This window comes from Salvelinus fontinalis, chromosome 16 (genome assembly GCF_029448725.1).
Source record: "Salvelinus fontinalis isolate EN_2023a chromosome 16, ASM2944872v1, whole genome shotgun sequence".
In the NCBI taxonomy this organism is placed as follows: domain Eukaryota; kingdom Metazoa; phylum Chordata; class Actinopteri; order Salmoniformes; family Salmonidae; genus Salvelinus; species Salvelinus fontinalis.
In genome coordinates, this window is record NC_074680.1 from 28,809,279 (window position 1) to 28,837,224 (window position 27,946).

General features: G+C 45.0%; 1 protein-coding gene across 2 annotated transcripts in view; it reads left to right on the forward strand.

Annotated features, from left to right (window-relative positions):
* The window catches only part of LOC129812951 (inositol-tetrakisphosphate 1-kinase-like), a 58,013-nt gene that overhangs the window by 15,925 nt on the left and 14,142 nt on the right, over positions 1-27,946 (forward strand). For both annotated transcript variants that reach the window (XM_055864965.1, XM_055864966.1), the window contains 4 exons: positions 11,664-11,789; positions 16,103-16,220; positions 24,581-24,679; positions 25,693-25,733. In XM_055864965.1, the coding sequence (XP_055720940.1) occupies positions 11,664-11,789; positions 16,103-16,220; positions 24,581-24,679; positions 25,693-25,733 (384 nt within the window). The remainder of the gene's footprint in view (positions 1-11,663; positions 11,790-16,102; positions 16,221-24,580; positions 24,680-25,692; positions 25,734-27,946) is intronic.

A 27,946-nucleotide genomic window follows, 5' to 3' on the forward strand; every position in this document is an offset into this window, starting at 1 on the left:
TCGCATTGGATGCTTCTCAATCCACTGCATCCACCTATGTTTTTTTTGCTTCCGCTTCTGCGATAAAAGGTGACGGAGCTAGAGCGTTATTTGTCTTCTAACAAAATCGTCTGTAGCATCCGACAGGTTTGGCCTACAAACTATTATGAACTCTATGGAAAGATGAGACCAACACGATCGTGTTCTCCATTTTGCTTTACGACCGCCACAAGCGTCTTGGGACTCGTCTGAAGTCGGTTCAGCCAATCTACCAACTTCTGTCTGTAACTTCCAAACAGTTTGGGCTGCATACTAATATGACCCCTCTGTGGAAAGGTGAGAATCTCTCACGAACATGTACATGTCGGTTCTGTTTTGCTCTAGAACACCCCACAGGCCTCACGACTCATCTTAAGGTCCCTCGGTACCAATTGAAAAAACAAATGGAAGTATATATGCACACTGTTCAGTACCAAAAATCTGAGGTTAAATACATGCATACAAGTACCAGTCAAAATTTTGGACACACCTACTAATTCCAGGGTTTTTCTTTATTTTTACTATTTTCTACATTGTAGAATAATAGTAAGGACATCAAAACTATGAAATAACACATATGAAATTATGTAGTAACTGAAAAAAGTGTTAAACAAATCTAAATATATTTTAGATTGGAGATTCTTCAAAGTAGCCACCCTTTGCCTTGATGACAGTTTTGCAGACTCTTGGCATTCTCTCAACCAGCTTCACCTGGAATTATTTTCCAACAGTGCACTTGTTGGCTGCTTTTCCTTCACTCTTCATTCCAACTCGTCCCAAACCATCTCAATTAGGTTGAGGTCGGGTGATTTGTGGAGGCCAGGTAGGTGAGTAGGTGTGTCCAAACCTTTGACTGGTACTGTATATCTCTCAGATATTGGACAGACACTTCAGAACAAACTTCCTTTTGATTTCTTTGGGGGGGGGGCTTATGTTGTTCAGTGTAGTGAATCTGTTATTCAATGTGTTTGTATGGGATAATGGCAGTAAGGCCCAAAAATTATTTTTCATACAAAAAATGTGTATGTATTGTTTTTGATACTTCAAGGGGTCTAACATGCTGGCCACACTGCTCGCGTTACAAAATTAATTTACACAAACATGTTATTCAATAATTTCATCCAAACTGCTCTTGTGTATCAACGAGCCTCTGCATAGTCAGGCCTTAAAATAGGACTTGGTTCTATTTTTGTTGCTTGATGCGCTGTAAGTTCCGCCTCTCCCATCTCTTCATTGGCTTTTAGGAGCATATACCCATGTGGGTGATTCTGAAAACTGAGCTGAAGTCCACACTCCAGTCCAGGTGGTGGTTAGTGCACCTTAGTTAGTTGCCAACTGCCATATAATGTCCACTGAAGGAGAGATTACTAGAAATGTTCTAATTTTCCCATTTTATCTGTGGATTAATTGTCGAAGTAGAGGACACACAATTTTGTGTGACCCAAAATGGGTCAAAATTCTACAAAGATCCCTGAAAAAAATAACCTTGTGCGTTTTAAGGTAAAATAACAACCCAATGTTTATATCCCAGGACAAATTAGCTAGCAAGAGCTAGCTAGCTGAATGTCTATGAATGTTTTGTGCGTTTCGACCTGACCCCAAATTAATATAGTTGGTTCAGAGTTTGTTTTGATATTTCAACCTGCTTGTCCTGATCCCGGGCCCTGTGTAGTCAGCATGTTAGAATTCAAATAGCAAAATAATCCTTGGTATTACCTTCTTAAAACAACTCCCTATAGCTTAGTTAGAATCCCCCTCCCCCGTCTTAGATGGGGCTTAGACTCTTATGGGTTAAAGGATAATATATATTTTTAAACATGGTTAACATTAATGTTTATAAAGGTATTGTTCTATTTATTGGTATTGCATCAGTTCAGGCAGTTTATCACAATATGGATTTTTGTCCATTATGGCCCAGCTCTTGCTGTCACTGGCCAATCGAGAGGCCACAGTGCAGACCGACACCTGCAGGTTTTGTTTTTGAGTCGGTGAGGGTGCGAGCTGCCAGAAAGATGAGCCCTGTGCCAGTCAGTGGCTCCTGTGGCCTGGCCGCCTCACGGGAGACAATGGCAACCATTATCATGCTCTGGCGGCGTTATGCTAGTCCATGAATAAAGCGGTCATCCCTTATTATAACGAGGGAGAGATGCTGTATTGGGAGTGAGTGGGGGGCACAGGGTCACAGAGTATACCAAAGTGTTTTCACATTGTTTACAGGATGAATGCATTTCACATATACAGTGGGGAGAAGAAGTATTTGATACACTGCCAATTTTGCAGGTTTTCCTACTTACAAAGCATGTAGAGGTCTGTAATTTTTATCATAGGTACCCTTCAACTGTGAGAGATGGAATCTAAAACAAAAATCCAGAATCACATTGTATGATTTTAATTGTATGATTTTAAGTAATTAATTAGTATTTTATTGCATGACATAAGTATTTGATACATCAGAAAAGCAGAACTTAATATTTGGTACAGAAAACTTTGTTTGCAATTACAGAGATCATATGTTTCCTGCAGTTCTTGACCAGGTTTGCACACACTGCAGCAGAGATTTTGGCCCACTCCTCCATACAGACCTTCTCCAGATCCTTCAGGTTTCGGGGCTGTCGCTGGGCAATACGGACTTTCAGCTCCCTCCAAAGATTTTCTATTGGGTTCAGGTCTGGAGACTGGCTAGGCCACTCCAGGACCTTGAGATGCTTCTTACGGAGCCACTCCTTAGTTGCCCTGGCTGTGTGTTTCGGGTTGTTGTCATGCTGGAAGACCCAGCCACGACCCATCTTCAATGCTCTTACTGAGGGAAGGAGGTTGTTGGCCAAGATCTCGTGATACATGGCCCCATCCATCCTCCCCTCAATACAGTGCAGTCGTCCTGTCCCCTTTGCAGAAAAGCATCCCCAAAGAATGATGTTTCCACCTCCATGCTTCACGGTTGGGATGGTGTTCTTGGGATTGTACTCATTCTTCTTCTTCCTCCAAACACGGCGAGTGGAGTTTAGACCAAAAAGCTCTATTTTTGTCTCATCAGACCACATGACCTTCTCCCATTCCTCCTCTGGATCATCCAGATGGTCATTGGCAAACTTCAGATGGGCCTGGACATGCGCTGGCTTGAGCAGGGGGACCTTGCGTGCGCTGCAGGATTTTAATCCATGACGGCGTAGTGTGTTACTAATGGTTTTCTTTGAGACTGGTCCCAGCTCTCTTCAGGTCATTGACCAAGTCCTGCCGTGTAGTTCTGGGCTGATCCCTCACCTTCCTCATAATCATTGATGCCCCACGAGGTGAGATCTTGCATGGAGCCCCAGACCGAGGGTGATTGACCGTCATCTTGAACTTCTTCCATTTTCTAATAATTGCGCCAACAGTTGTTGCCTTCTCACCAAGCTGCTTGCCTATTGTTCCGTAGCCCATCCCAGCCTTGTGCAGGTCTACAATTTTATCCCAGATGTCCTTACACAGCTCTCTGGTCTTGGCCATTGTGGACAGGTTGGAGTCTGTTTGATTGGGTGTGTGGACAGGTGTCTTTTATACAGGGAACGAGTTCAAACAGGTGCAGTTAATACAGGTAATGAGTGGAGAACAGGAGGGCTTCTTAAAGAAAAACTAACAGGTCTGTGAGAGCTGGAATTCTTACTGGTTGGTAGGTGATCAAATACTTATGTCATGCAATAAAATGCAAATGAATTACTTAAAAATCATACAATGTGATTTTCTGGATTTTTGTTTTAGATTCCGTCTCTCACAGTTGAAGTGTACCTATGATAAAAATGACAGACCTCTACATGCTTTGTAAGTAGGAAAACCTGCAAAATCGGCAGTGCATCAAATACTTGTTCTCCCCACTGTATTTAGCTACATTCTGTTTTGTGTTAAAGTGCTGTTTTTAATACCGACTTCTGATCCTGATATTTGCAAACATATAGGGACAGTTGGATGAGATGACAACCATTTGAAATTAAATGTTACACAGCTAGTGAAACATGACAATGTCCTCTTGCAGGTCTGTGTGCTTTCCGGGGAAGTCTGTAAAATCCGTAGACGATAATGGGCGGAATCACTCACAATATAGTGAGCCAGTCTGGTCCCAATAGCCCTGTTTGTTTTGAATTGGGATGTTGTCTTCAAGACTCCTTTTTATAGAGTTACTGTACAAGGACAGCTCTTATCTGTGTTGTTGCTCCTGTCTGGCTGTGTGGTGAATCTGAGGAAGAGGTGGTCTGATCAAGGTTAAACCCATTACACACACACCACCTGTTCCAGCCCTCACTTGTGTCCTTGTAGTTTTCAAGCTGACCCGATTGCTGACCCTGTGTATAACAGCCAAGTCTTTTCTAGTAGACTGGTGGTAAACAACATCAATAATGGCAACCAAAATAATCATATGCTTTACTCCATTTTGCCTTGTATAAACATCTGCACAGTTCATTTTCCTGTGAACAGGCTTTTATTGTTCCCTTTTGATGCAGTGTTTGGGTAACTTTTACATTTTCAGTTTTTCTGGGAATAATACCTAATTCATGGGACTCACTGAGGCTGACAAAAAATGGCGAGAGAATATTGTTCTATTTTAAGCAAAGGAGTTTGAACCTTTCCTGCTGAGAACCTTCCTGGGGCCATGATAGCCAGTTTTCCTCCATAGGCCCACTAATTGTAATATCACTCATTTATTGGAGCAGAGCTTGCAATAAAGCAACATTTATGTCCCTGTTTTGAAAATCAGTCAGTAATGTCAATGGCAGAGATTTAGAACATCTGGAGGGCATGGCAGCGATTGTGACATCATGCTCTGTGAACAAACCTAAATCGGTCGTCCCTTAGGGAGCTCATTTCATATTTCCATTTCTAGTGTGGGAAAAACTTCAGGATTTCTCTGTGAGGGTGAAAAAGTCTGAGGATGAAGAGTAAGGTTCCGCTATCTTCATCCGTTTCATTCATATATCCACAATCTGTCCTATCTTACTCTCTCCCTCTTGTCCTCCTCTGCCCTCCATTCATGCTAATCATTCTCTAAGTGATTTCCACAACCTCATTAATATTGACCCGTTTGCCCTGAGCTCATGAGAAAGCAGCCTTCTCCCAAGGCTCCGTACATTAGTCTGTATGTTTCGGAGCTGATCATATTAACCCACCAGACTTAGGGGAAGCCAATGTTCTCTGCTAGCAAGTTGAACCGGGCAAGGAAATGGACACCGTTGCTGCCCAGGAAAATTTTTGTAAAATGTTTATCATGCGCTGAGTGCTAGGGAATTTCAAGTTTATTTCCTGGTTGTTACTGTATCTCTCCCACTGATCAAAAATAGGAATTGTATATAATTTTAATTGAAGCCCACCGAGATTGACAAGACTCACTCCGTAAAGTCTATTCCTCTAGTCTATTGGGAGTAGCTACTAGTCAGAGGAATCCAACATTTAATGAGGGAGATCTTTTGGATTTCATTTTACAGCTTAGTTCAGGGACTCAGGAGTTTAATCGACTGTATACTTGAGGTAACCAGTTGGATGCCTATTGCAGTGACTAAACAATACCTGTGGGGGTATGGGGAATACTGACTGACTGAGGGATTTTAGTGTCTTCAACCCACCCATTGGGTGTGGTTTGAATGTATAATTAGTAAGGATGTAGCTCTTGTCTATTTTATGAGCACAAAACATTAACAGGATTCCATCCCTTCAGGGAAGAAATGTTACTGTTCCTCTCTTCCCTCCAGTCCCATCGCTCTGTAGCATGATCTTAGGAGGCCTATGTTTTTTCACTCATGGTGAGGAAAAAAACTGCTCTTTATCTAGATCTCTGCCAGAGATGCTCATCTCTGACCTGTTTTGACCTCTAGCACTGTATCACCCCAGCCATCTGCCCTCTCCTGTGGACCTGGGTGAGGGTGAGACTTGTTGGCATGGGAGCAGCAGGCCTTCAGTAATGAAGCCTCAGATGAGAGAGCAGCACAACAGTAGCGTCCTTCCTCCGTCTCTCTCAGGCTTTAGGAGAGTCACTGGAGCACAGGCTCAGCAGCTGTTGTCTTCACTCCGCCCTGGAGTTCAGCTCAGCTTCTCAGTGATCTCAAACCTACAGTGAGAAATGAGTACTGGACTCCAGTCGTTTGGACAGTCAAAAAGCAGTGGCGACCAAAACTTGGTCCGTCATGAAGATGGCTTGGTTTGAGTACCTCCACACTCCTCTACTGTGAGGTAGGAGAGCGCGAGGGAGACACTGCTGAGACATGAGTCCAATTACCCTATGGCTCCAGGGAGGTGCAAGAACCTGGCACTATACTGAAGAAAAATATAAACGCAGCATGTAAAATGTTCGTCCCATGTTTCATAAGCTGAAATAAAAGATCACAGAATTTTTCCATTATGCACAAAAAGTTTATTTCTCTCAGGTTTTGTGTACACATTTGTTTACCTCCGTTGGTGAAAATTTCTCCTTAACCAAGATAATCCATCCACCTGACAGGTGTGGCATATCAAGAAGTTGATTAAACAGCATGATCATTACACAGGTGCACCTTATGCTGGGGGCAGTAAAAGGCCACTCTAAAATGTGCCGTTTTGTCCTAACACAATGCCGCAGATGTCTCCCAAGTTTGGATGCCTGAGGTACTGGACATTTACAAGTGAATTAAGGTTGTTATTTTGTGACTGATATTGATTGTGTGATCATTTTCTTTTCTTAATACAGCAAACACAAAAGAACATTGGTTTTGATTTTATTTCCATTGTTTTATTAATGGTTTATGAAAAGTTTATTTCTATACTGACTTTTACATGAGTCCTTTGTATTGGTGTAGACTTGACGGACCAGACAGGACTAATTCCCTCCAAAAATAGGAGACATCAATATTTTCTCTGGTAGGCACGACCTACCTTGCACCCCTAACAAACAATTACCTGAAGTCAAAACCATTACAATTACACAGGTGCACCGTGTGCTGGGGACAATAAAAGGCCAATCTATAATGTGCAGTTTTGTCGCACAACACAATTCCACAGATGTCTCAAGTTTTGAGGGAGCGTGCAGTTGGCATGCTGACTGCAGGCATGTCCACCAGAGCTGTTGCCAGAGAATTGAATGTTCATTTCTCTACCATAAGCCGCCTCCAACGTTGTTTTAGAGAATTTGGCAGTACGTCCAACCAGCCTCATAACCACAGACCAGGACCTCCACATCCAGCTTCTTCACTGGTGGACATCCGGCAACAGCTCTGGTGGACGTTCCTGCAGTCAGCATGCCAATTGCACGCTCCCTCAACTTGAGACATTTGTGGCATGTGTGTGTGTGTGTGTGACAACTGCGCATTTTAAAGTGGCCTTTTATTGTCCCCAGCACAAGGTGCACCTGTGTAATAATCATGCTTTTTAATCAGCTTCTTGATATACCACACCTGTCACATGGATGGATTATCTTGGCAAGGGGGAAATGCTCACTAACAAGGATGTAAACAAATTTGTGCCCAATTTTAGAGAAGCTTTTTAGGCATATGGAACATTTAATGAGATTTTTTTTATTTCAGCTCATGAAATATGGGACGAACACTTTACCATTTTTGTTCAGTGTATATGGTTGGAAGTGAAACGGCTGCTGTAGATCCTCACTGTTCTGTAGATCAGAAAACATTTCTCTGGGGAATGTGACAGCACAAAGCCCCTCAGTAGAACGAGCATAAAAGCTGGAAACATTCTGCCCTTGACCTGTTCTCCCTGCCGGACTGTGGGTATTTTCTATTTGTCTGTCACAGGCATGGCCCAGCACCAGTGCTGCATGTCCCAGGGGGGCTTCAAAAGACGTCAATTGCCAATTTCTGTTTTTAGTGTTTAGCATAACATCAGCGGCTTCGCAAAGAGTTCTGTGGGCGTGCTAGAGCAAGGTCGTGCTCCATCCATGACGTGCATAGCGGGATGGGACCGACTTCCATGTCACTGCTGGTGTGTGTGAGGGGCCACGCTGTAGACAGGACCTCTTTTTTGTGGAAGTAGGAGATTAGGAGCTGTGGCGCACAGCCAAATCCTCTGGCTGCTCTCCAACAACCCGTACGTGCGCTGGAGGGCAAGCCCTGAGACCAGTGTGTCCTCTTCATCTCTGCTGACTACTATGCCTTTAGTATTGTGTGCCCTGTCTCTGATGTTTGTTGTCTCCACAGCACAGTATATACAGTATCCCTATGTCCTTGTGTGTTTTGAGTCTTTCAGCCCCAGACTGTCGTGTAAACTAAATGAATAAACTAGGTAGGACAATTAAAAAAAAAAACATTTTTACCAAAGCAGGACAAAGGCTAATAAGTAATGTATCCATCACCTCTCCTAGAATGATTAACCAGCCTGGCCTACACTGCCAGACCATGTTCCGTAGCTTTTCATCTCTCTGGGCTGAACGTTTAGTTTTTGACCCACTGTGTGCTGTTAAGGTGTGTCTATTTGGCTCCCATACTGAATACCAAGGACTCCGGTGAACTAATGGGGCCTCTCGAAGCTGCTTGGACTAGTGCTGCAAGCTAAACTTCTTTTATTGACTTTGCTCTCTAGTTAATGAAGAAGATCAGAGTCAATAACAGAAATGGCAATTGATGTCTTTTGAAGCCCCTCTGGGACATGGATCACTGGTGCTAGCAATGGCTAACGGCCTAACGCTCATAACCCTGATAACGCTGTCAATGCACACAATGCTTTTCAAGTGCTCTTATATTTAACATAAGACAGACAATGTTTTCGTCTAGTACAGAATCAAGCTAGAGGCTACCTGCTCGACCAGTCCGGTACCTGGGAAAATATCCTCTGGGTGTGTGTATAAGGCCAATGGCTAAAGCACACATTTTACTGTACCAATAGGTTTCATAATGTTTAACAGAAAAGGTCATTCCATACCATGTAAGCCTAATTATTTGCATATTTAGCAAGTACTGATGTTGGAGTCTGCGAAATGCCTATCGTTATTGATAGGAAAGAAAGCGCATGCTCAGCCTCGCTGTATCCTTCCTTGCTATTAGACAGTTTTGGGCCCGGTTTCCCAAAATCACCGTAAGGCTAAGTTCATAATTTTAACCTTTTTATTGGAGCGTAATTAAATCGCTGAGCTGTTTCCAAAAACCATCGTTACTAAAGTTGCACTTAAAATGTGTTACCTACTGACTGCCTCAGACCACATAAACTCAGCAAAAAAAGAAACGTCCTCTCACTGTCAACTGTGTTTATTTTCAGAAAACTTAACATATTGCATCTTTTGTTCATACAAATATTTACACAACTGAGACAAAAACTGAACAAGTTCCACAGACATGTGACTAACAGAAATTGAATAATGTGTCCCTGAACAAAGGGGGGGTCAAAATCAAAATTAACAGTCAGTATCTGGTGTGGCCACCAGCTGCATTAAGTACTGCAGTGGATCTCCTCGTGGACTGCACCAGATTTGCCAGTTCTTGCTGTGAGATTTTACCCCACTCTTCCACCAAGGCACCTGCAAGTTCCCGGACATTTTTGAGAAGAATGGCCTTAGCCCTCACCCTCCGATCCAACAGGTCCCAGATGTGCTCAATGGGATTGAGATCCGGGCTCTTCGCTGGTCATGGCAGGACACTGACATTCCTGTCTTGCAGGAAATCACTCAGAACGAGCAGTATGCCTGGTGGCATTGTCATGCTGGAGGGTCATGTCAGGATGATGAGCCTGCAGGAAGGGTACCACAGGAGAGAGGAGGATGTCTTCCCTGTAATGCACAGTGTTGAGATTGCCTGCAATGACAACAAGCTCAGTCCAATGATGCTGTGACACACCGCCCCAGACCATGACGGACCCTCCACCTCCAAATCTATCCCGCTCCAGAGTACAGGCCTCGGTGTAACGCTCATTTCTTCGACGATAAACGCGAATCTGACCATCACCCCTACCCCTGGTGAGACAAAACTGCGACTTGTCAGTGAAGACCACTTTTTGCCAGTCCTGTCTTGTCCAGCGACGGTGGGTTTGTGCCCATAGGTGACGTTATTTCTGGTGAGGACCTGCCTTACAGGCCTACAAGCCCTCAGGCCAGCGCCTCTCAGCCTATTGCGGACAGTCTGTGCACTGATGGAGGGATTGTGCGTTCCTGGTGTAACTCGGGCAGTTGCTGTTGCCATCCTGTACCTGTCCCGCAGATGTGATGTTCGGATGTACTGATCCTGTGCAGGTGTTGTTACACGTGGTCTGCCACTGCGAGGACGATCAGCTGTCCGTCCTGTCTCCCTGTAGCGCTGTCTTAGGCATCTCACAGTACGGACATTGCAATTTATTGACCTGGCCACATCTACAGTCCTCATGCCTCCTTACAGAATGCCTAAGGCACGTTCACACAGATGAGCAGGGACCCTGGGCATCTTCTTGGTGTTTTTCAGAGTTAGGACACTAAAGAGGCCTTTCTACTAAGTTTTCATAACTGTTACCTTAATTGTCTACCGTCTGTAAGCTGTTAGTGTCTTTAACTACCGTTCCACTGGTGCATGTTCATTTAATTGTTTATGGTTTATTTAATTGATTTTTACAAATTATCTTTGAAAGACAGGGTCCTGAAAAAGGGACGTTTCTTTTTTTGCTGAGTTTAGAACAGCTAAATCCGTAGTTGGATGTGCCAAATATGATTTAGTGCATTATTATTAGGTAGTCATTAGAATAAGCCTTCCTAAATATTTGCAGCCATAGGTGATATCTGTAGGAGCTGATCTGTCATCAGTATTGTGGAATAATTCTAATGTTAATGTAAGATTTGAATGGAGCAGCGCTGCTTTTCTTTTGAACCTATCAGTATCGGCACATGCTCCCACGATGCACTTGCAAACGTTGTCACTGTGGTGTTTTGGGAAATGCATGTTGCATCTTGGGCCGTTTGTAGGAAAGATCCATTATGAAAACACTCATAAGCCTAAGTTCCATTGCTATCGGGAAACTGGGCCTTAGACTCAGTCTGAGTTTTTTTTCCTGCTGATTGTGTGTGTCTCCAAAATAGGTTTATTATTGGCCCTTTTTCTTCAGGCATGGTCTCTCTGCTGAAGATAACCTAGCTGAAGGCCACGCACACACGCGTGCCCAGTTGCATACAGACATGATGCGGACTCAGACATGCTGATAAAAGGGACTTAGAAATGGGTATGGTCTAAAGCACACAAACCCAGAGATGGAGAGAATCAGAATACGCTCTCATACACACACACTGGAACCCTCCCTCACACTACAGTGGATCCATTCAGCTTAGATCACAATAGAGGCTCCTTGTGATTTGGGAACAGCATGTACCCTAGTAGAAGAGAGGCTTTGGGGCACAATTCAGTCTCCTCTTCTAGTGAGAGGGTGCGTGTGTGTCCCCGTCCTCTGGGTATGTGTGCTGACCCACATAACTCCCCCAGTGGCTCCACAACAGCAGTATCGACCTACTGTACTCTACTGACCACAGGAGCCAGACCTATCATATAACGCTGACTGTTCAGTCTGAGGCCAGGCTAGTCCTGTATCTCTACTGCATCATCCTACATAGGTTACCAAGAGTGTTACCAAAAATATACGTCAGGCATACAAAATAAAGACGGGTTATGGCAGTGGTGGTACAGTAGCTTTCCTTGTTTGTTTCCTTGCTGACCTCTAACCCCTGATGTCTCCCTTGTGTCTGTCCTCAGCTGGACCTGAGCCAGCCCCTGGAAGAGCAGGGTCCCCTGGACGTCATCATCCACAAACTGACTGACCTGATCCTGGAGGCTGACCAGAACGACACACAGTCAGTCCTGCTGGTGCAGAGAGTGCAGGTGCGCCTCAGGGAGAGGGAGAAAGGGGTGGAAATAGAGGGGGGGTAAAAACGAAGGGAGAAGCACAACTGTCTATGATTCCACAACACCACAGACCGATTTCACCACTACGTGTCTGGCCATTAAAGTGGTTTTGCTCATTAGAAGGGGAAGTGGTCATGTATTTCCGTATATCACCAGAACAGCCAGTGCTGTGAATGTTGCACACTCATTTTGTGTGTCTCACATAGCTGCGGGAACAGTTTGAAATCTATGGGTGTTTTGTAAGTTGAGGGTCATGCAGGTGTGTGTGGTGATGGTTGTCTTTGTGTTCTTGTGTGAATTGATCTGGCAGTGCTTGAAAAAGTATTAGATGCGGTATCCAACCATCCCCCTCCTCTCTCAAGCCTATTGTACCCGTCAGTATAGCCAGTCAGTGACCCCACCTCTTGAAATGATACTACTAGGTCGTTGCAGGTGACTGTGGGATATTCCCATCCTGCCATGTGAAGGGCTAGTATTGCTATCAGAAACGCCACTCTCCGGGAGATTAGAGTTGGGCTTTGACCCTGCCACTGAATGTCACATATAACACAACATTAATGATCAGAACTGTCACTTTATCCTGTAGTTTGGGGAATGAGGACTTACTTCATTGTTCAAACAATGCCCGATAGTTTGCACACTTTCTTTAGACCATAACTTAATTATAGGTCTTCTAACTGTATAAGGCTTTGTTTTTACATTGTAAACAGTACCTAACATTTTCCTGTGAATTAAGGTGAAAGTAGTCTTCATTTCCTTAGAGGACTTGGAGGGGAAAATACCATAACAGCCTTCTATTGCACAACATGCAACGACTGCTAGTGCTTGTGTATTGTGAATACCACCACTAAACACTTGGACTTGAGTGGCCTTCTCTAAAGCAAGTGTAGGCCAATGAATTAGGTTATTCGTAATAAATATGTTTGCCATTTCTCTTTGTGTACAGTGGGGCAAAAAAGTATTGTCAGCCACCAATTGTGCAAGTTCTCCCACTTAAAAAGATGAGAGAGGCCTGTAAGTTTCATCATAGGTACACTTCAACTATGACAGACAAAATGAGAAAAAAAAATCCAGAAAATTACATTGTAGGATTTTTTATTAATTAATTTGCAAATTATGGTGGAAAATAAGTATTTGGTCAATAACAAAAGTTTATCTCAATACTTTGTTATATACCCTTTGTTGGCAATGACAGAGGTCAAATGTTTTCTGTAAGTCTTCACAAGGTTTTCACACACTGTTGCTGGTATTTTGGCCCATTCCTCCATGCAGATCTCCTCTAGAGCAGTGATGTTTTGGGGCTGTTGCTGGGCAACACGGACTTTCAACTCCCTCCAAAGATTTTCTATGGGGTTGAGATCTGGAGACTGGCTAGGCCACTCCGGGACCTTGAAATGCTTCTTACGAAGCCACTCCTTCATTGCCCGGGCGAAGTGTTTGGGATTATTGTCATGCTGAAAGACCCAGCCACGATTCATCTTCAATGCCCTTACTGATGGAAGGAGGTTTTCACTCTAAATCTCACGATACATGGCCCCATTCATTCTTTCCTTTACACGAATCAGTCGTCCTGGTCCCTTTGCAGAAAAACAGCCCCAAAGCATGATGTTTCACAGTGGGTATGGTGTTCTTTGGATGCAACTCAGCATTCTTTGTCCTCCAGACACGACGAGTTGAGTTTTTACCAAAAAGTTATATTTTGGTTTCATATGACATTCTCCCAATCTTCTTCTGGATCATCCAAATGCTCTCTAGCAAACTTCAGACAGGCCTGGACATGTACTGGCTTAAGCAGGGGGACACGTCTGGCACTGCAGGATTTGAGTCCCTGGCGGCGTAGTGTGTTACTGATGGTAGGCTTTGTTACTTTGGTCCCAGCTCTCTGCAGGTCATTCACTAGGTCCCCCCGTGTGGTTCTGGGATTTTTGCTCACCGTTCTTGTGATCATTTTGACCCCACGGGGTGAGATCTTGCGTGGAGCCCCAGATCGAGGGAGATTATCAGTGGTCTTGTATGTCTTCTATTTCCTAATAATTGCTCCCACAGTTGATTTCTTCAAACCAAGCTGCTTACCTATAGTGGAGTTTGGAGTGTGACTGTTTGAGGTTGTGGACAGGTGTCTTTTATACTGATAACAAGTTCAAACAGGTGCCATTAATACAGGTAACGAGTGGAGGACATAGGATCCTCTTAAAGAAGAAGTTACAGGTCTGTGAGTGCCAGAAATCTTGCTTGTTTGTAGGTGACCAAATACTTATTTTCCACCATAATTTGCAAATAAATTCATTAAAAATCCTACAATGTGATTTTCTGGATTTCTTTTCCTCATTTTGTCTGTCATAGTTGAAGTGTACCTATGATGAAAATTACAGGCCTCTCTCATCTTTTTAAGTGGGAGAACTTGCACAATTGGTGGCTGACTAAATACTTTTTTGCCCCACTGTATATAGGTAGACATGTCTAGTACACACTGCCGAAACTCAAGTTCCCATCAAGGAATCAACTCTGTCCCGCCCTCTTTTCTCTCACACATTTGTAGGAGATAGAAAGCAGCAAATTGATGGCCAAGTACACAGGAGTTGTCAGTTCTTCTAAACCACTGGAAGATTAGTTTGGCTTTAGCTTTAGGGATGACCGTAACACGTTTGTCTTATGTAACCGCACGGATGTTTTGATCAGCGCTGGCAGGAGTCATAGTCTCTCTGCAGATGGATGTTCAGTCCCAAGGAAAAATGTCTGTGCGTACATGTGTGTTTGACTAAATGTGTGTACGTAGGCGGGCATTTTTGTGCCTGTGTGTGGATTTTTTGTTAGGCAATTTAGCCCAATGTATGAAACATGTACATTTCACTCTGGGGTGGGGGAGTGTTGAGTTTGCATAATGTGTGGGCCAAAGCATCTGTTAGAGAATATCTAAAAGACTGAGATGATGAGAGGCTGGCAGAAGGAAAGGACTGGGCAGAGATGAAAATGGAGAGTGTGGGAGAGGGGGAAGGAGGGTGGGGTGTAGAGATGCGGAGGGTGGCGTGTAGAGACTGGGGAGCGGAGGGTGGCGTGTAGAGACTGGGGAGCGGCGTGCGGAGACTGGGGAGCGGAGGGCGGCGTGCGGAGACTGGAGGGCAGCGTGCGGAGACTGGGGAGCGGAGGGCGGCGTGCGGAGACTGGGGAGCGGAGGGCGGCGTGCGGAGACTGGAGGGCAGCGTGCGGAGACTGGGGAGCGGAGGGCAGCGTGCGGAGACTGGGGAGCGGAGGGCAGCGTGCGGAGACTGGGGAGCGGAGGGCGGCGTGCGGAGACTGGGGAGCGGAGGGCGGAGGACGGCGTGCGGAGACTGCGGAGCGGAGGGCGGTGTGCGGAGACTGGGGAGCGGAGGGCGGTGTGCGGAGACTGGGGAGCGGAGGGCGGCGTGCGGAGACTGGGGAGCGGAGGGCGGCGTGCGGAGACTGGGGAGCGGAGGGCGGCGTGCGGAGACTGGGGAGCGGAGGGCGGCGTGCGGAGGGCGGCGTGTGGAGACTGGAGGGCGGAGGACGGCGTGCGGAGACTGGGGAGCGGCGTGCGGAGACTGGGGAGCGGCGTGCGGAGACTCGGAGACTGGGGAGCGGCGTGCGGAGACTCGGAGACTGGGAGAGCGGCGTGCGGAGACTCGGAGACTGGGAGAGCGGCGTGCGGAGACTCGGAGACTGGGAGAGCGGCGTGCGGAGACTCGGAGACTGGGAGAGCGGCGTGCGGAGACTCGGAGACTGGGAGAGCGGCGTGCGGAGACTGGAGGGCGGAGACGTAGGGCGGAGACTGGGAGAGGTGGGCGGAGGCGTAGGGCGGAGACTGGGAGAGGTGGGCGGAGACGTAGGGCGGAGACTGGGAGAGGTGGGCGGAGACGTGGGGCGGAGACTGGGAGAGGAGGGCGGAGACGTAGGGCGGAGACTGGGTACGGAGGGCGGAGACCTGGAGAGGAGGGCGGAGATGGGAAGACGTAGGGTAGAGACGGGGAGACGGGGGGGGGGAGTGGAGACGGGGAGAGAAGGGTGGAGGCTGGCGTGTAGTTAAATAAATCAGTAAACCTCACTAATACGGACACCTCACAACCTGACCTAACAGCCTGCCATGCAGGACACAGTGATGTAACCCACTGGCCTGCGAGCATGATGACACACACACACACACAACAACACAGTGGGCGTGATGAAAATACACATCCATGGCCTACTGTGAAGTGTCCGTATTACGCTGTGTGTCTAGACTACCTACATTAGCTGTGGTATGTGCTCCCTCATATCCCCGCTGTGTGTTTCAGGACTACATTGATGCCCACCCTGAGACCATCGTGCTGGACCCCCTCCCAGCAATTAGAACCCTGCTGGACCGCTGCAAGTCCTACCAGCTCATCCATCGGATAGAGGACTGTATGCAAGGTAGCATCACTCACTCTCTCGCTCTCTCACACCCACACACACTGCAACACTGGCAGTGTATCACAAATGGGCTGAGTATGATTTAACTCCCAAAATCATCCCCACTGCCAGTCTTAGACTACAGAAAATCCCAGAGAGGTGTAAATCAGTAATCTGTTGTGTCAAGGACTGGTTGTGATGACAGACCTTTTTGGTTTAGTTTCTGAGAATGTGTCTAGGAGGTGGTGGTGTTATGTACAGTGGGGCAAAAAAGTATTTAGTCAGCCACCAATTGTGCAAGTTCTCCCACTTAAAAAGATGAGAGAGGCTTGTAATTTTCATCATAGGTACACTTCAACTATGACAGACAAAATGAGAAAAAAAAATCCAGAAAATCACATTGTAGGATTTTTAATGAATTTATTTGCAAATTATGGTGGAAAATAAGTATTTGGTCACCTACAAACAAGCAAGATTTCTGGCACTCACAGACCTGTAACTTCTTCTTTAAGAGGCTCCTATGTCCTCCACTCGTTACCTGTATTAATGGCACCTGTATTAATGGCTGACTAAATACTTTTTTGCCCCACTGTATTTCAGTGGTGGATCGTGCGTCACCCCGTAGTTCGATTTAATATTATTTTCTGCATCCTACCAGATGCGTTATGCAGGCAGTGGAAGAGCGTAACACAATTGTATTCCTCTCACCATGAGGCTCCTGCCTCTGCCAGAGTGTGTATTGTATCCAGTGATGGACTAAAGCTCCATTAGTTAAAGAAGGCAGGCCAGCGGCACCTAGATTTTCTGTCACAGGAGCCATATGCTCCCCAGTGTAGCCTTTCTGGTCAGGGTCCAGAGACTGGAGCAGAGCAGTGGACTGACAGCACATTATCAGCAGGAGACGATTCTCACCCGCTGTTCATTAACTGAGAACATGGCATGGGACATAAACTTGGAGCCGTTACAACATGCAGACCCTGCCGTACTGCATGCACCACACACAGGTGGAGAGACCGAGCGTGTGTGTGTGTGTCGACACGTGTGCCCATTTTGAGTACACATTTTGGTGTGTGGTTGTGCAATGCTCGTGGCGTCAGCTCCACAAAATACATGTAGAAAATTGCAGTTTTTATACAAACAGACATGTTTATGTAACAGAGTTTGTAAGCTGTCTGAATTGAGGAGAGCCTCTGTCTGTCCCACTGGCTCACGTGTGAGGGGGGGCTTACTCATTAGACATTGTAAGATAATTAGCTTGCTATTAGGATGTGATGCATCTGTTTGCAGCCTGTTGTTATTGAGTGACTAGATCTATTTGAGCTGATGTGGTGTACCTTTTGAATACTCCTGATGCTGTTTTTACTCTTAGAAAAAGGTTCAACTCAGATGTTGGAATGGAAACTGTCAGTCCTAGATCACATCATAACAAGAAAAAACTTGTTAGTTTCAGTAGTCATCAACAGTTGCTGGTGGGAAGCGAAGTGGGAACATGGAGGGGAAGGGGTGTTGTAGAGAGGGGAAAGTCCAAAGCGCACAGTCTGCCACGGCCACTTCCTCCTCCTTATCAGTGGAGACCATGGAGCCCCAGTGCAGTGCTGGCTGCCAAGGCAACCAGTCCCCAGTACCAGAGGCTGTGGCGACGCGCTTGCCATGGTCAGAGGGCTAGCTGAGAGTATTGCTCAATAGGAGGAAGCACTAGAGGTGTGTGAGTGTTTGCTTTTAAGCAGATACATTATAAAGGTCCAATGCAGCTGGTAACAATTTAAGTACATTGCTGTGTTTGTTTTAATTAAAATGGTCAGAAAGAGGGCCTCCCGAGTGGCGCAGCGGTCTAAGGCTCTGCATCGCCGTGTTGCGGTGTCACTACTGCCTGGGGTTCCATCTCAGACTGTGTCATTACCGGCTGTGACCGGGAGTCCCATAGGGCGGAGCACAATTGGCCCAGCCTCGTCCGGGTTAGGAGAGGGATTAGGGGGAGGGGGCGGGCCGGGCGCCTACAGGCTGAGTTCCGTCGCCAGTTGAACAGTGTTTCCTCCGACACATTGGTGCAGTTGGCTTACGGGTTAAGCGAGCGGGTCTTAAGAAGCACGGCTTGGCGGGTCTTGTTTCGGAGGACGCATGATTCGACCTTCGCCTCTCCCGATAATTGGTCAAAAAGAAGCAAAAATGGCTTCTTAGCAAAGAGCAATTTCTCATTCAAGAATTTTGGGAGTGGTTTGAGTGGAGAGGGGGAAACTAAAAACTAGCTGTTATTGGCATAGAGGTTTTGAACTCTCTTTTTGATTGGTCTATTACCTAATTTACCACCTGATGTCACCAGGCAGGCCAAAACGCCATCCCGCCAAAACAAGCTGAAATTCCAGGTGATCTTTTTAAAAAGCTCTTACACTAAAAGGGCATTATAATTTTCACAATTTCACAGTATTATTCCAACCTCATAGTGTGGAAATATATATAAAATGTGTGAAAATCACGTTTTTGACTGCACTGGGCCTTGAAACTTTCCTAACTGTACTTGGAGAATGTGGGGATCAGTAGGCAGCTCTGTAAAGTGTCTGTGCAGCACTGTGCAGGCAGGTGTTTGTCTAACTAACCAGACGGGTTAGTTCTCCTGGTCCCACTGGTTTCCTCCACCACATGACTCATGGTTCAGCTTTACAGAGTATTGTCTACGTCGGTTTTGTGTTTCTCTTGTGAAACAGAGCAGGGCAGTTTTTTACTTTAGGTGGTGGAATCCACTCTTTTCCGTTTAGAAGTCAGCTTTGGTGCCTTTATTTCACTTGGTGTTTGTAAAGATGGCAACAGTTGTCAGGTTGTGTAACGTGAAGGATCTCATTCTTGAGGCTCTTCATCTTGATATTTCTTTTCCACTTCAAAAGAAAGGAACTGGGACATCCTTAAATTAAGATATGTTTTTGTGGAATCAAACTGAACTATGCTTGAGGTATTTAACTGGATTATGGTAGAGTGCTTTGTTATGTGGGGAGTATTTAATGTTCACATAAATCCTCGCCTTACTTACCGTGGTTCAAATGCGACCAACAATAACAAGTGTCCTGCTGATGCGAGTAATCAATATTTAAACAAAGGCGCAGCATATTAAAGATAAACAGCCAGGAGTGACTGCTGAGGACCGCACACATCCAGGCCCCAAACCCAGCGCAGAACAGTCAGCCTGGGCTGAACAAAAAGGACTGATTGCCGTGCTTATGCAACGACTGCCTTCAAAACAGTTCACTGTTCCGTTATGGATCTGGTCTGTCTGATTTGATGAAGGTAATCAAACGTTTGCGGAGATGCTCTACGACGTCGAGTCAGGGGTTGTTCTCTCACAAAGATGAATGTCGTTATTGTCTGTGAATAGAAATGAATATTTAGTCAGTATAATTGGGAGCGGAAGCTCCTCACAGCAGGATATGGAACATTCTAGATTCCTGGTTCTGGTCATGGGGTATGTTCCAGAATGCTGTGTTACTAGAATGTAGCGCTGAATAGCAACATTAGATTTCAATCTATTGTCAATACTGGAATTGTATCCGTATAGGCCTACTTCATAATCCTCTGATAATGCTGATAATAACTTTTGCAAAGAAAATGTGAGGCTCAGTTTCACTGGTGGCTGCTTGCCTGTATGGAAAGACTTCCCCGGTGCCTGGTATGAACAGTCCACTCAGCCAGGCCACCTTAAGTCTGTCCTGCTCTGTCCCTTATGGATCAAACCCTAGTGATGACATCCTTTAAAATGAGAACTTCTCCATTTTAACTGGGTGTTTTTTTTAATGGTAGGATTGGGTCTGGTACGGTCCTAGTCTGGATACCCACCCCCTGAATGGTTCAAGGGCGCCAGGCCAGCCGGTGCTGTGTGCCGTGTTACTCCGAGTCGGACTGACGTCCTGTAAACGTCTGCTGTGGCTCCAGCGGGTCTGCTGAGAGCACACACTGTTTAGACAGAGGAAGAGATTGCTCCCCTGCACTCCGAGCCAAACGGCCAGGTCCAAGCATGACACCAACACATAACAGACACTCACCATCACTACCTTCGTCATATCCCCTCCTCTCTCTAGGCCCAAAGCTTCCAACCGTGCCTTTTAGTCTTTTTGTTTGCTCAAGTCAGGACAGGAGATATCCAAAGGTATGGGAAGCCTTTTTGGATTTACAATGTATTTTAGTTTATTCTCACAATTCAAATACGTGTTGTTGGGTCTTTGGGTTGTTTTTTAATGACGTTAGTCTGACATTCTTACCCCCTCTCCCATAACAACAGCGGTGTGACAGTCGGTGAGTGTGAATTTGGAGCTCCGCTCAGTGGGGTGATGTGATGGGTAAACCCTTCACGGCTCTTCATCACACCGCACTCCTAGGCTGCTGCTACGTCTCCACTGACAGAACAGGAGCACCACAGACCTACAAGTTAAGAAGCACAGAGCAGAATCAATTGTCTTGTATTAACAATTGTGTTTGTTTGTAACCGGGTCCTTTTTTCTTGTTCTATGTTTAGCAACCATCAAATCAGTCTGAAAGCAACCGTATGTGTTTATTTTAACTTGTATTCGTTGGGTTCATAATTCTATAATGTTTTTTGTTGATTCTTTTAAATGAAGACAGGTTGTGTATGTTTTTGGTTTGAAAATAACCTACCCTATGAGTATCAGTGGATTGTGATTGGCACCGCAGGTGCTTCTACACCTGCATTGCTTGCTGTTTGGGGTTTTAGGCTGGGTTTCTGTACAGCACTTCGAGATATTAGCTGATGTACGAAGGGCTATATAAAATAAACTTGATTTGATTTAATGTAGCCTATTAAATGCTGAACAACGGAGCCGGCAAAACGGGAAGCGGACCCGTTGCTTGACTCTGCCACTCAAAAGACATTGCCCTGGTGACCCCCCCCCTATTTCCCCAGTCACTCCTCCCCTCCTGAGTCAGCTGCTCATGGCCTGGACTTTCACTCCATGACTTGTCAAATGCGCAAGTCTTTGTGTGTAGTGTACACACCACACTTCCACGATGGGATCATTGAGCTTTGTCTGCGTAGTCTCTCTGTGCCCACAGCTCAGCAGCATGCAGGGTACTGTAGCCAGTGTATTACAGGCCTGTGGGATTTTCCTGACCCCAGCACAACTCACCGGAAGCACTGATATCACATTGCCCACGCAACACAAACACTAGTGTTTTTGTCATCTGCACCAATATGCTAGTGTTTGGTTTGGCCTGGACACTGATTTCTTGTGGCAATATGTCAAATGAGCCACCTTATCTCCAATAGCCAGAAAATGGGCCGCAGAGCGCCAGAACTTAAATATAGGCTTAAAATTAGGGGAGGTTTGCTGTGTTGTAGCTGCAGGATGTTTGTCTGTTGTTTCCTGGGGTGTCAGAACCTCTTACATCAAGTCTTATCACGGGAGATGGTGAGACAGCCACTGCGTCAGGGCATGATGTAAACATGATGAGAATTATGCTCTTATTTGATTCCCCAAAGTGCTAGCGTCTGTGTTTTACAAACACACCCATCCTGTGTATCTGTACTGTACATGCACTGCATGTACACCTGTCTGCTTTTGTAAGAACTGTGGACTTGTCTCATGTATAATGTTGTCTGTCTAATAGTCTTCGTTGTTTGTCTGTCTGTTTCTGTTCTGTCTGTCTGGTGCAATAGTGTCTGTGTTGTATGTTCTCCGGGTGTAGCAGGCCAGAACAACAAGCAGGGTTGGCAGCTTCCTGGTTTATTTATTTGAACAAGAGACTATGCTCCTCTCTCTTTCTCTCCTCTGCTCCTCCCTCAGGTGGTGACTGTGTGTTTGGTGTTTGTTCTCTAATCCAGCTGTAGGGATGAAAGGAAAGGAGTGAAGTCGGTGTACAGACATGCACACAGATGGTGTGTGTTTGTCTGAAATAGCATGGCCTTCTGTCTCTAAGTTAGATCTACTCAGGGTTTTCTAAAGTTTCAGTTAGCTTCACATTCCAGCTCAGGCTTCATCCGTTCTATGACAGTTGATATTGCTCGTCTGCCTGCCACTAAATCTAGCAGGCTTGTAACTGCACATGCATGCCGCAGGTGGCTAATCGAACTCCGAACTCTTCATTGAGACATTACTGAAGCATCAATATATGGGCGAGTCAGTTCCACAATTTCATTTGTGCAAAAATGAAAGAACAGTTATCTTGCAAATTCAACAAGCTATGGTGTGAATTGGGCTTAGAAGTGCCGTCTTTATTTTATTACTTATCGTTGATGCCATCTTTGGTGTGCTTATTAATGCAGGAGCACCTTCCTGTAAGTCGCTCTGGATAAGACTGTCTGCTAAATTACCATAGAAATGTGCCTGGCTAAATGGTGAGCTGTTTTTGTGGTACTGGCTTTTCCAAGTTGAACTCAGTTGACCAAATTTACCTTGCTAACTTCTCAAACCACGTACAGTTGAAGTCGGAAGTTTACATATAGTTAGGTTGGAGTCATTAAAACTAGTTTTTCAACCACTCCACAAATTTTTTGTTAACAAACTATAGTTTTGGCAAGTCGGTTAGTACATCTACTTTGTGCATGACACAAGTAATTTTTCCAACAATTGTTTACAGACAGATTATTTCACTTATAATTCACTGTATCACAATTCCAGTGTTCAGAAGTTTACATACACTAAGTTGACTGTGCCTTTAAACAGGTTGGAAAATTCCAGAAAATGGTGTCATGGCTTTAGAAGCTTCTGATAGGCTAATTGACATCATTTGAGTCAATTGGAGGTGTACCTGTGGATGTCTTTCAAGGCCTACCTTCAAACTCAGTGCCTCTTTGCTTGACATCATGGGAAAATCAAAAGAAATCAGCCAAGACCTCAGAAAAAGAATTGTAGACCTCCACAAGTTTGGTTCATCCTTGGGAGCAATTTCCAAACGCTTGAAGGTACCACGTTCATCTGTACAAACAATAGAACACAAGTATAAACACCATAGGACCACGCAGCCGTCATACCACTAAGGACGGAGATACGTTCTGTCTCCTAGAGATTAACGTACTTTGGCGCGAAAAGCACAATTCAATCCTAGAACAACAGCAAAGGACCTTGTGAAGATGCTGGAGGAAACGGGTACAAAAGTATCTATATCCACAGTAAAACGAGTCCTATATCGACATAACCTGAAAGGCCGCTCAGCAAGGAAGTAGCCACTGCTGCAAAACCACCATAAAAAAGCCAGACTACGGTTTGCAACTGCACATGGGGACAAAGATCGTACTTTTTGGAGAAATGTACTCTGGTCTGATGAAACAAAAATAGAACTGTTTGGTCATAATGACCATTGTTATGTTTGGAGGGAAAAATGGGGAGGCTTGCGAGCCAAAGAACACCATCCCAACCGTGAAGCACGGGGGTGTGGCAGCATCATATTGTGGGGGTGCTTTGCTGCATGAGGGACTGGTGCACTTCACAAAATAGATGGCATCCTGAGACAGGAAAATTATGTGGATATATTAAAGCAACATCTCAAGACATCAGTCAGGAAGTTAAAGATTGGTTGCAAATGGGTCTCCCAAATGGACAATGACCCCAAGCATGCTTCCAAAGTTGTGTCAAAATGGCTTCAGGACAACAAAGTCAAGGTATTAGAATGGCCATCAGAAAGCCCTGACATCAATCCTATAGAAAATTTGTTGGCAGAACTGAAAAAGCATGTGTGAGCAAGGAGGCCTACAAAACTGACTGTTACACCAGCTCTGTCAGGAGGAATGGGCCAAAGTTCACCCAACTTATTGTGAGAAGCTTGTGGAAGGCTACCCAAAACGTTTGACCCAAGTTAAACAATTTAAAGGCAATGCTAATTGAGTGTATGTTAAGTTCTGACCCACTAGGAATGTGATGAAAGAAATAAAAGCTGAAAAAATAATTCTCTACTATTATTCTGACATTTCACATTCTTAAAATAAAGTGGTGACCCTAACTGACCTAAGACAGGGAATTTTTACTTGGATTAAATGTCAGGAATTGTGAAAAACTGAGTTTAAATGTATTGAGTTTAAATGTATTTGGTTTCGGTGTATGTAAACTTCCGACATAAACTGTATGTAGTATACGGCTCCGATGACAAGTCGTTCTCTTGTTATTGTTTTGGCTGTCTAAGTAGGGTCACAGGTAAAAACCTAGCTTTCTGAGAGAATACATCAGTCAATGTGCTTTAAGTTTCTGTGTGTGTGAGAGTCTTCTTGGTTAGTCATGCTGTAACAAAAAAAGTCTATTGTCGACTTCTGAATGACATGCTTAAGGATTTTCTTCATTCAACAGATTCACTGATATTGAGATGGTGTTTTCCATCTGACTCTCTTACTCATCTCCTTTCCTTCCTCTCCTCCCCCCTCTTTCTCTCCCTCTCGATCCTTCTCTCACTAGATAAGAGGATCTGCTCTCCCCCGTTCATGGTTCTGAACACTGAGTGTGGTCCAGACACGCTGGAGCAGATTGAGAAGCATGGACTCACATTCCCCTTTAGTAAGTCCCTCCCTTTTGTATTTGATAGAGGAATTGTCACTCGACCAGCGCGTAAGAGGCGACACGAGATGCATAACTGGGACATAAATCTGTCTTCTCTAGCAGATGACATTGTTTCGTTTCTTTCGCTCACCAAGCGAGGAGTTTTTGTATGGAGGTCAATGAGTGTCGAATTTGGTCAGCAAAAAAAATGTAAAGATTTATTTGCGCAAATATACGTTTTGTAATGCTTTGGTTGTTACGAGTGTACTGATATAAGTAGGACGTGACATCCCGGCAACTGAGAAAAAACACTTTATAGCGGAGTAATCTCTGACTATGCGGAGTAATCTCTGACTATGCGTATTCATGACATGAGGCTAGTAGCATAGCATCTCTCTCCATTTAATACAGGCAGTTGATGTCAACACCCCTCATCGAATATTCAAAAAAGTATTAAAATAATTCGATGTATCCACCAATCCAAAGAGAGGAATAGACGGGAACTGGACAGCCCGCCGTTCTGATCTGGAGACCATGAATCCCATTGTTAGGTTGGAGACATAGTTATCTCGTCATTATATCCAAATCTCTGACTCAACCCATATTATACCTGGTCCTTCCTCCTAACTTTGTTAAAAAACAAAAAAATTAACAGTGAAAGAAAACTGCCCAAATCTCTATAAACAAACCTGGTTTTAGTATCCACACTTATAAGCTGCACAGCAATTAGTTTATTATTTAAAATCATGATTACTCTTCAGTGTTGATCTATAACTATCTAAGAAGTTTATTTTTAGACTTTTCAAACCCTCAGTTACTTTTAAGCCACCTTGTATGGCCAATTTACACACAATTCATGTCTGCAGACATCCATTTATGGAGGTGGTTTTGAAAGTTGTGGTCAGTGTGGAAATAACCTGTTGTCATCTTGTGACGGTCATGTTTTTTCTCAACACTCAGGTCATTGGGGAAGTGTGGTTTCTTCACTAACATTCTCAACCTGTTCTTCTTTCTCTTCCTCCGTCTATCAGTTTGCAAAACGCGAGTAGCCCATGGAACCAACTCCCACGAGGTAAGAGCCACCAGGGTCATGAAGCGCTTAGGGTCACAGATTAGTCACACCCTTGATCGTTAGCTAAATCTCTGTAATCCATTAGTGTCTCTAACTAGATAATCATTTAACACTGCACCAAACTACATCATCAAACACACTAGAGTTCTCTGACTGTGGCAACCCTGCCAAAATCAGTAGCTGCTTGTCCGTCAGTCAACATTCATATTCATATATCAAATCAAATTTTACTGGTCACATACACATGTTTAGCAGATGTTATTGTGGCTCTAGTGAAATGCTTGTGTTTCTAGCTCTATCAGTACAGTAATATCTAACAAGTAATATCTAACAATTTCACAACAATACACACAAATCTAAAGTAAAGGAATGTAATTAAGAATATCTAAATATTTGGATGAGCAATATCTGAGGGGCATAGACTAAAATACAATGTAATAGAATACAGTATATACATATGAGATGAGTAATGCAAAATATGTAAACATTATTAAAGTGACTAGTGTTCCATTATTAAAGTGGCCAATGATTTCAAGTCTATATATATACACTGCTCAAAAAAATAAAGGGAACACTTAAACAACACAATGTAACTCCAAGTCAATCACACTTCTGTGAAATCAAACTGTCCACTTGGGAAGCAACACTGATTGACAATAAATTGCACATGCTGTTGTGCAAATGGAATAGACAAAAGGTGGAAATTATAGGCAATTAGCAAGACACCCCCAAAAAAGGAGTGATTCTGCAGGTGGTGACCACAGACCACTTCTCAGTTCCTATGCTTCCTGGCTGATGTTTTGGTCACTTTTGAATGCTGGCGGTGCTCTCACTCTAGTGGTAGCATGAGACGGAGTCTACAACCCACACAAGTGGCTCAGGTAGTGCAGCTCATCCAGGATGGCACATCAATGCGAGCTGTGGCAAGAAGGTTTTCTGTGTCTGTCAGCGTAGTGTCCAGAGCATGGAGGCGCTACCAGGAGACAGGCCAGTACATCAGGAGACGTGGAGGAGGCCGTAGGAGGGCAACAACCCAGCAGCAGGACCGCTACCTCCGCCTTTGTGCAAGGAGGTGCACTGCCAGCGCCATGCAAAATGACCTCCAGCAGGCCACAAATGTGCATGTGTCTGCTCAAACGGTCAGAAACAGACTCCATGAGGGTGGTATGAGGGCCCGACGTCCACAGGTGGGGGTTGTGCTTACAGCCCAACACCGTGCAGGACGTTTGGCATTTGCCAGAGAACACCAAGATTGGCAAATTCGCCACTGGCGCCCTGTGCTCTTCACAGATGAAAGCAGGTTCACACTGAGCACATGTGACAGACGTGACAGAGTCTGGTGACGCCGTGGAGAACGTTCTGCTGCCTGCAACATCCTCCAGCATGACCGGTTTGGCAGTGGGTCAGTCATGGTGTGGGGTGGCATTTCTTTGTGGGGCCGCACAGCCCTCCATGTGCTCGCCAGAGGTAGCCTGACTGCCAATAGGTACAGAGAGGAGATCCTTAGACCCCTTGTGAGACCATATGCTGAGACATGCACATTTGTGGCCTGCTGGAGGTCATTTTGCAGGGCTCTGGCAGTGCACCTCCTTGCACAAAGGCGGAGGTAGCGGTCCTGCTGCTGGGTTGTTGCCCTCCTACGGCCTCCTCCACGTCTCCTGATGTACTGGCCTGTCTACGGGGAAGCCTCCATGCTCTGGACACTACGCTGACAGACACAGCAAACCTTTTTGCCACAGCTCGCATTGATGTGCCATCCTGGATGAACTGCACTACCTGAGCCACTTGTGTGGGTTGTAGACTCCGTCTCATGCTACCACTAGAGTGAGAGCACCGCCAGCATTCAAAAGTGACCAAAACATCATCCAGGAAGCATAGGAACTGAGAAGTGGTCTGTGGTCACCACCTGCAGAATCACTCCTTTTTTGGGGGTGTCTTGCTAATTGCCTATAATTTCCACCTTTTGTCTATTCCATTTGCACAACAGCATGTGAAATTTATTGTCAATCAGTGTTGCTTCCTAAGTGGACAGTTTGATTTCACAGAAGTGTGATTGACTTGGAGTTACATTGTGTTGTTTAAGTGTTCCCTTTATTTTTTTGAGCAGTGTATATATATATAGGGCAGAAGCCTCTAAGGTGCTAGTGATGGCTATTTAACAGTCTGATGGCCTTGAGATAGAAGCTGTTTTTCAGTCTCAGTCCCAGCTTTGG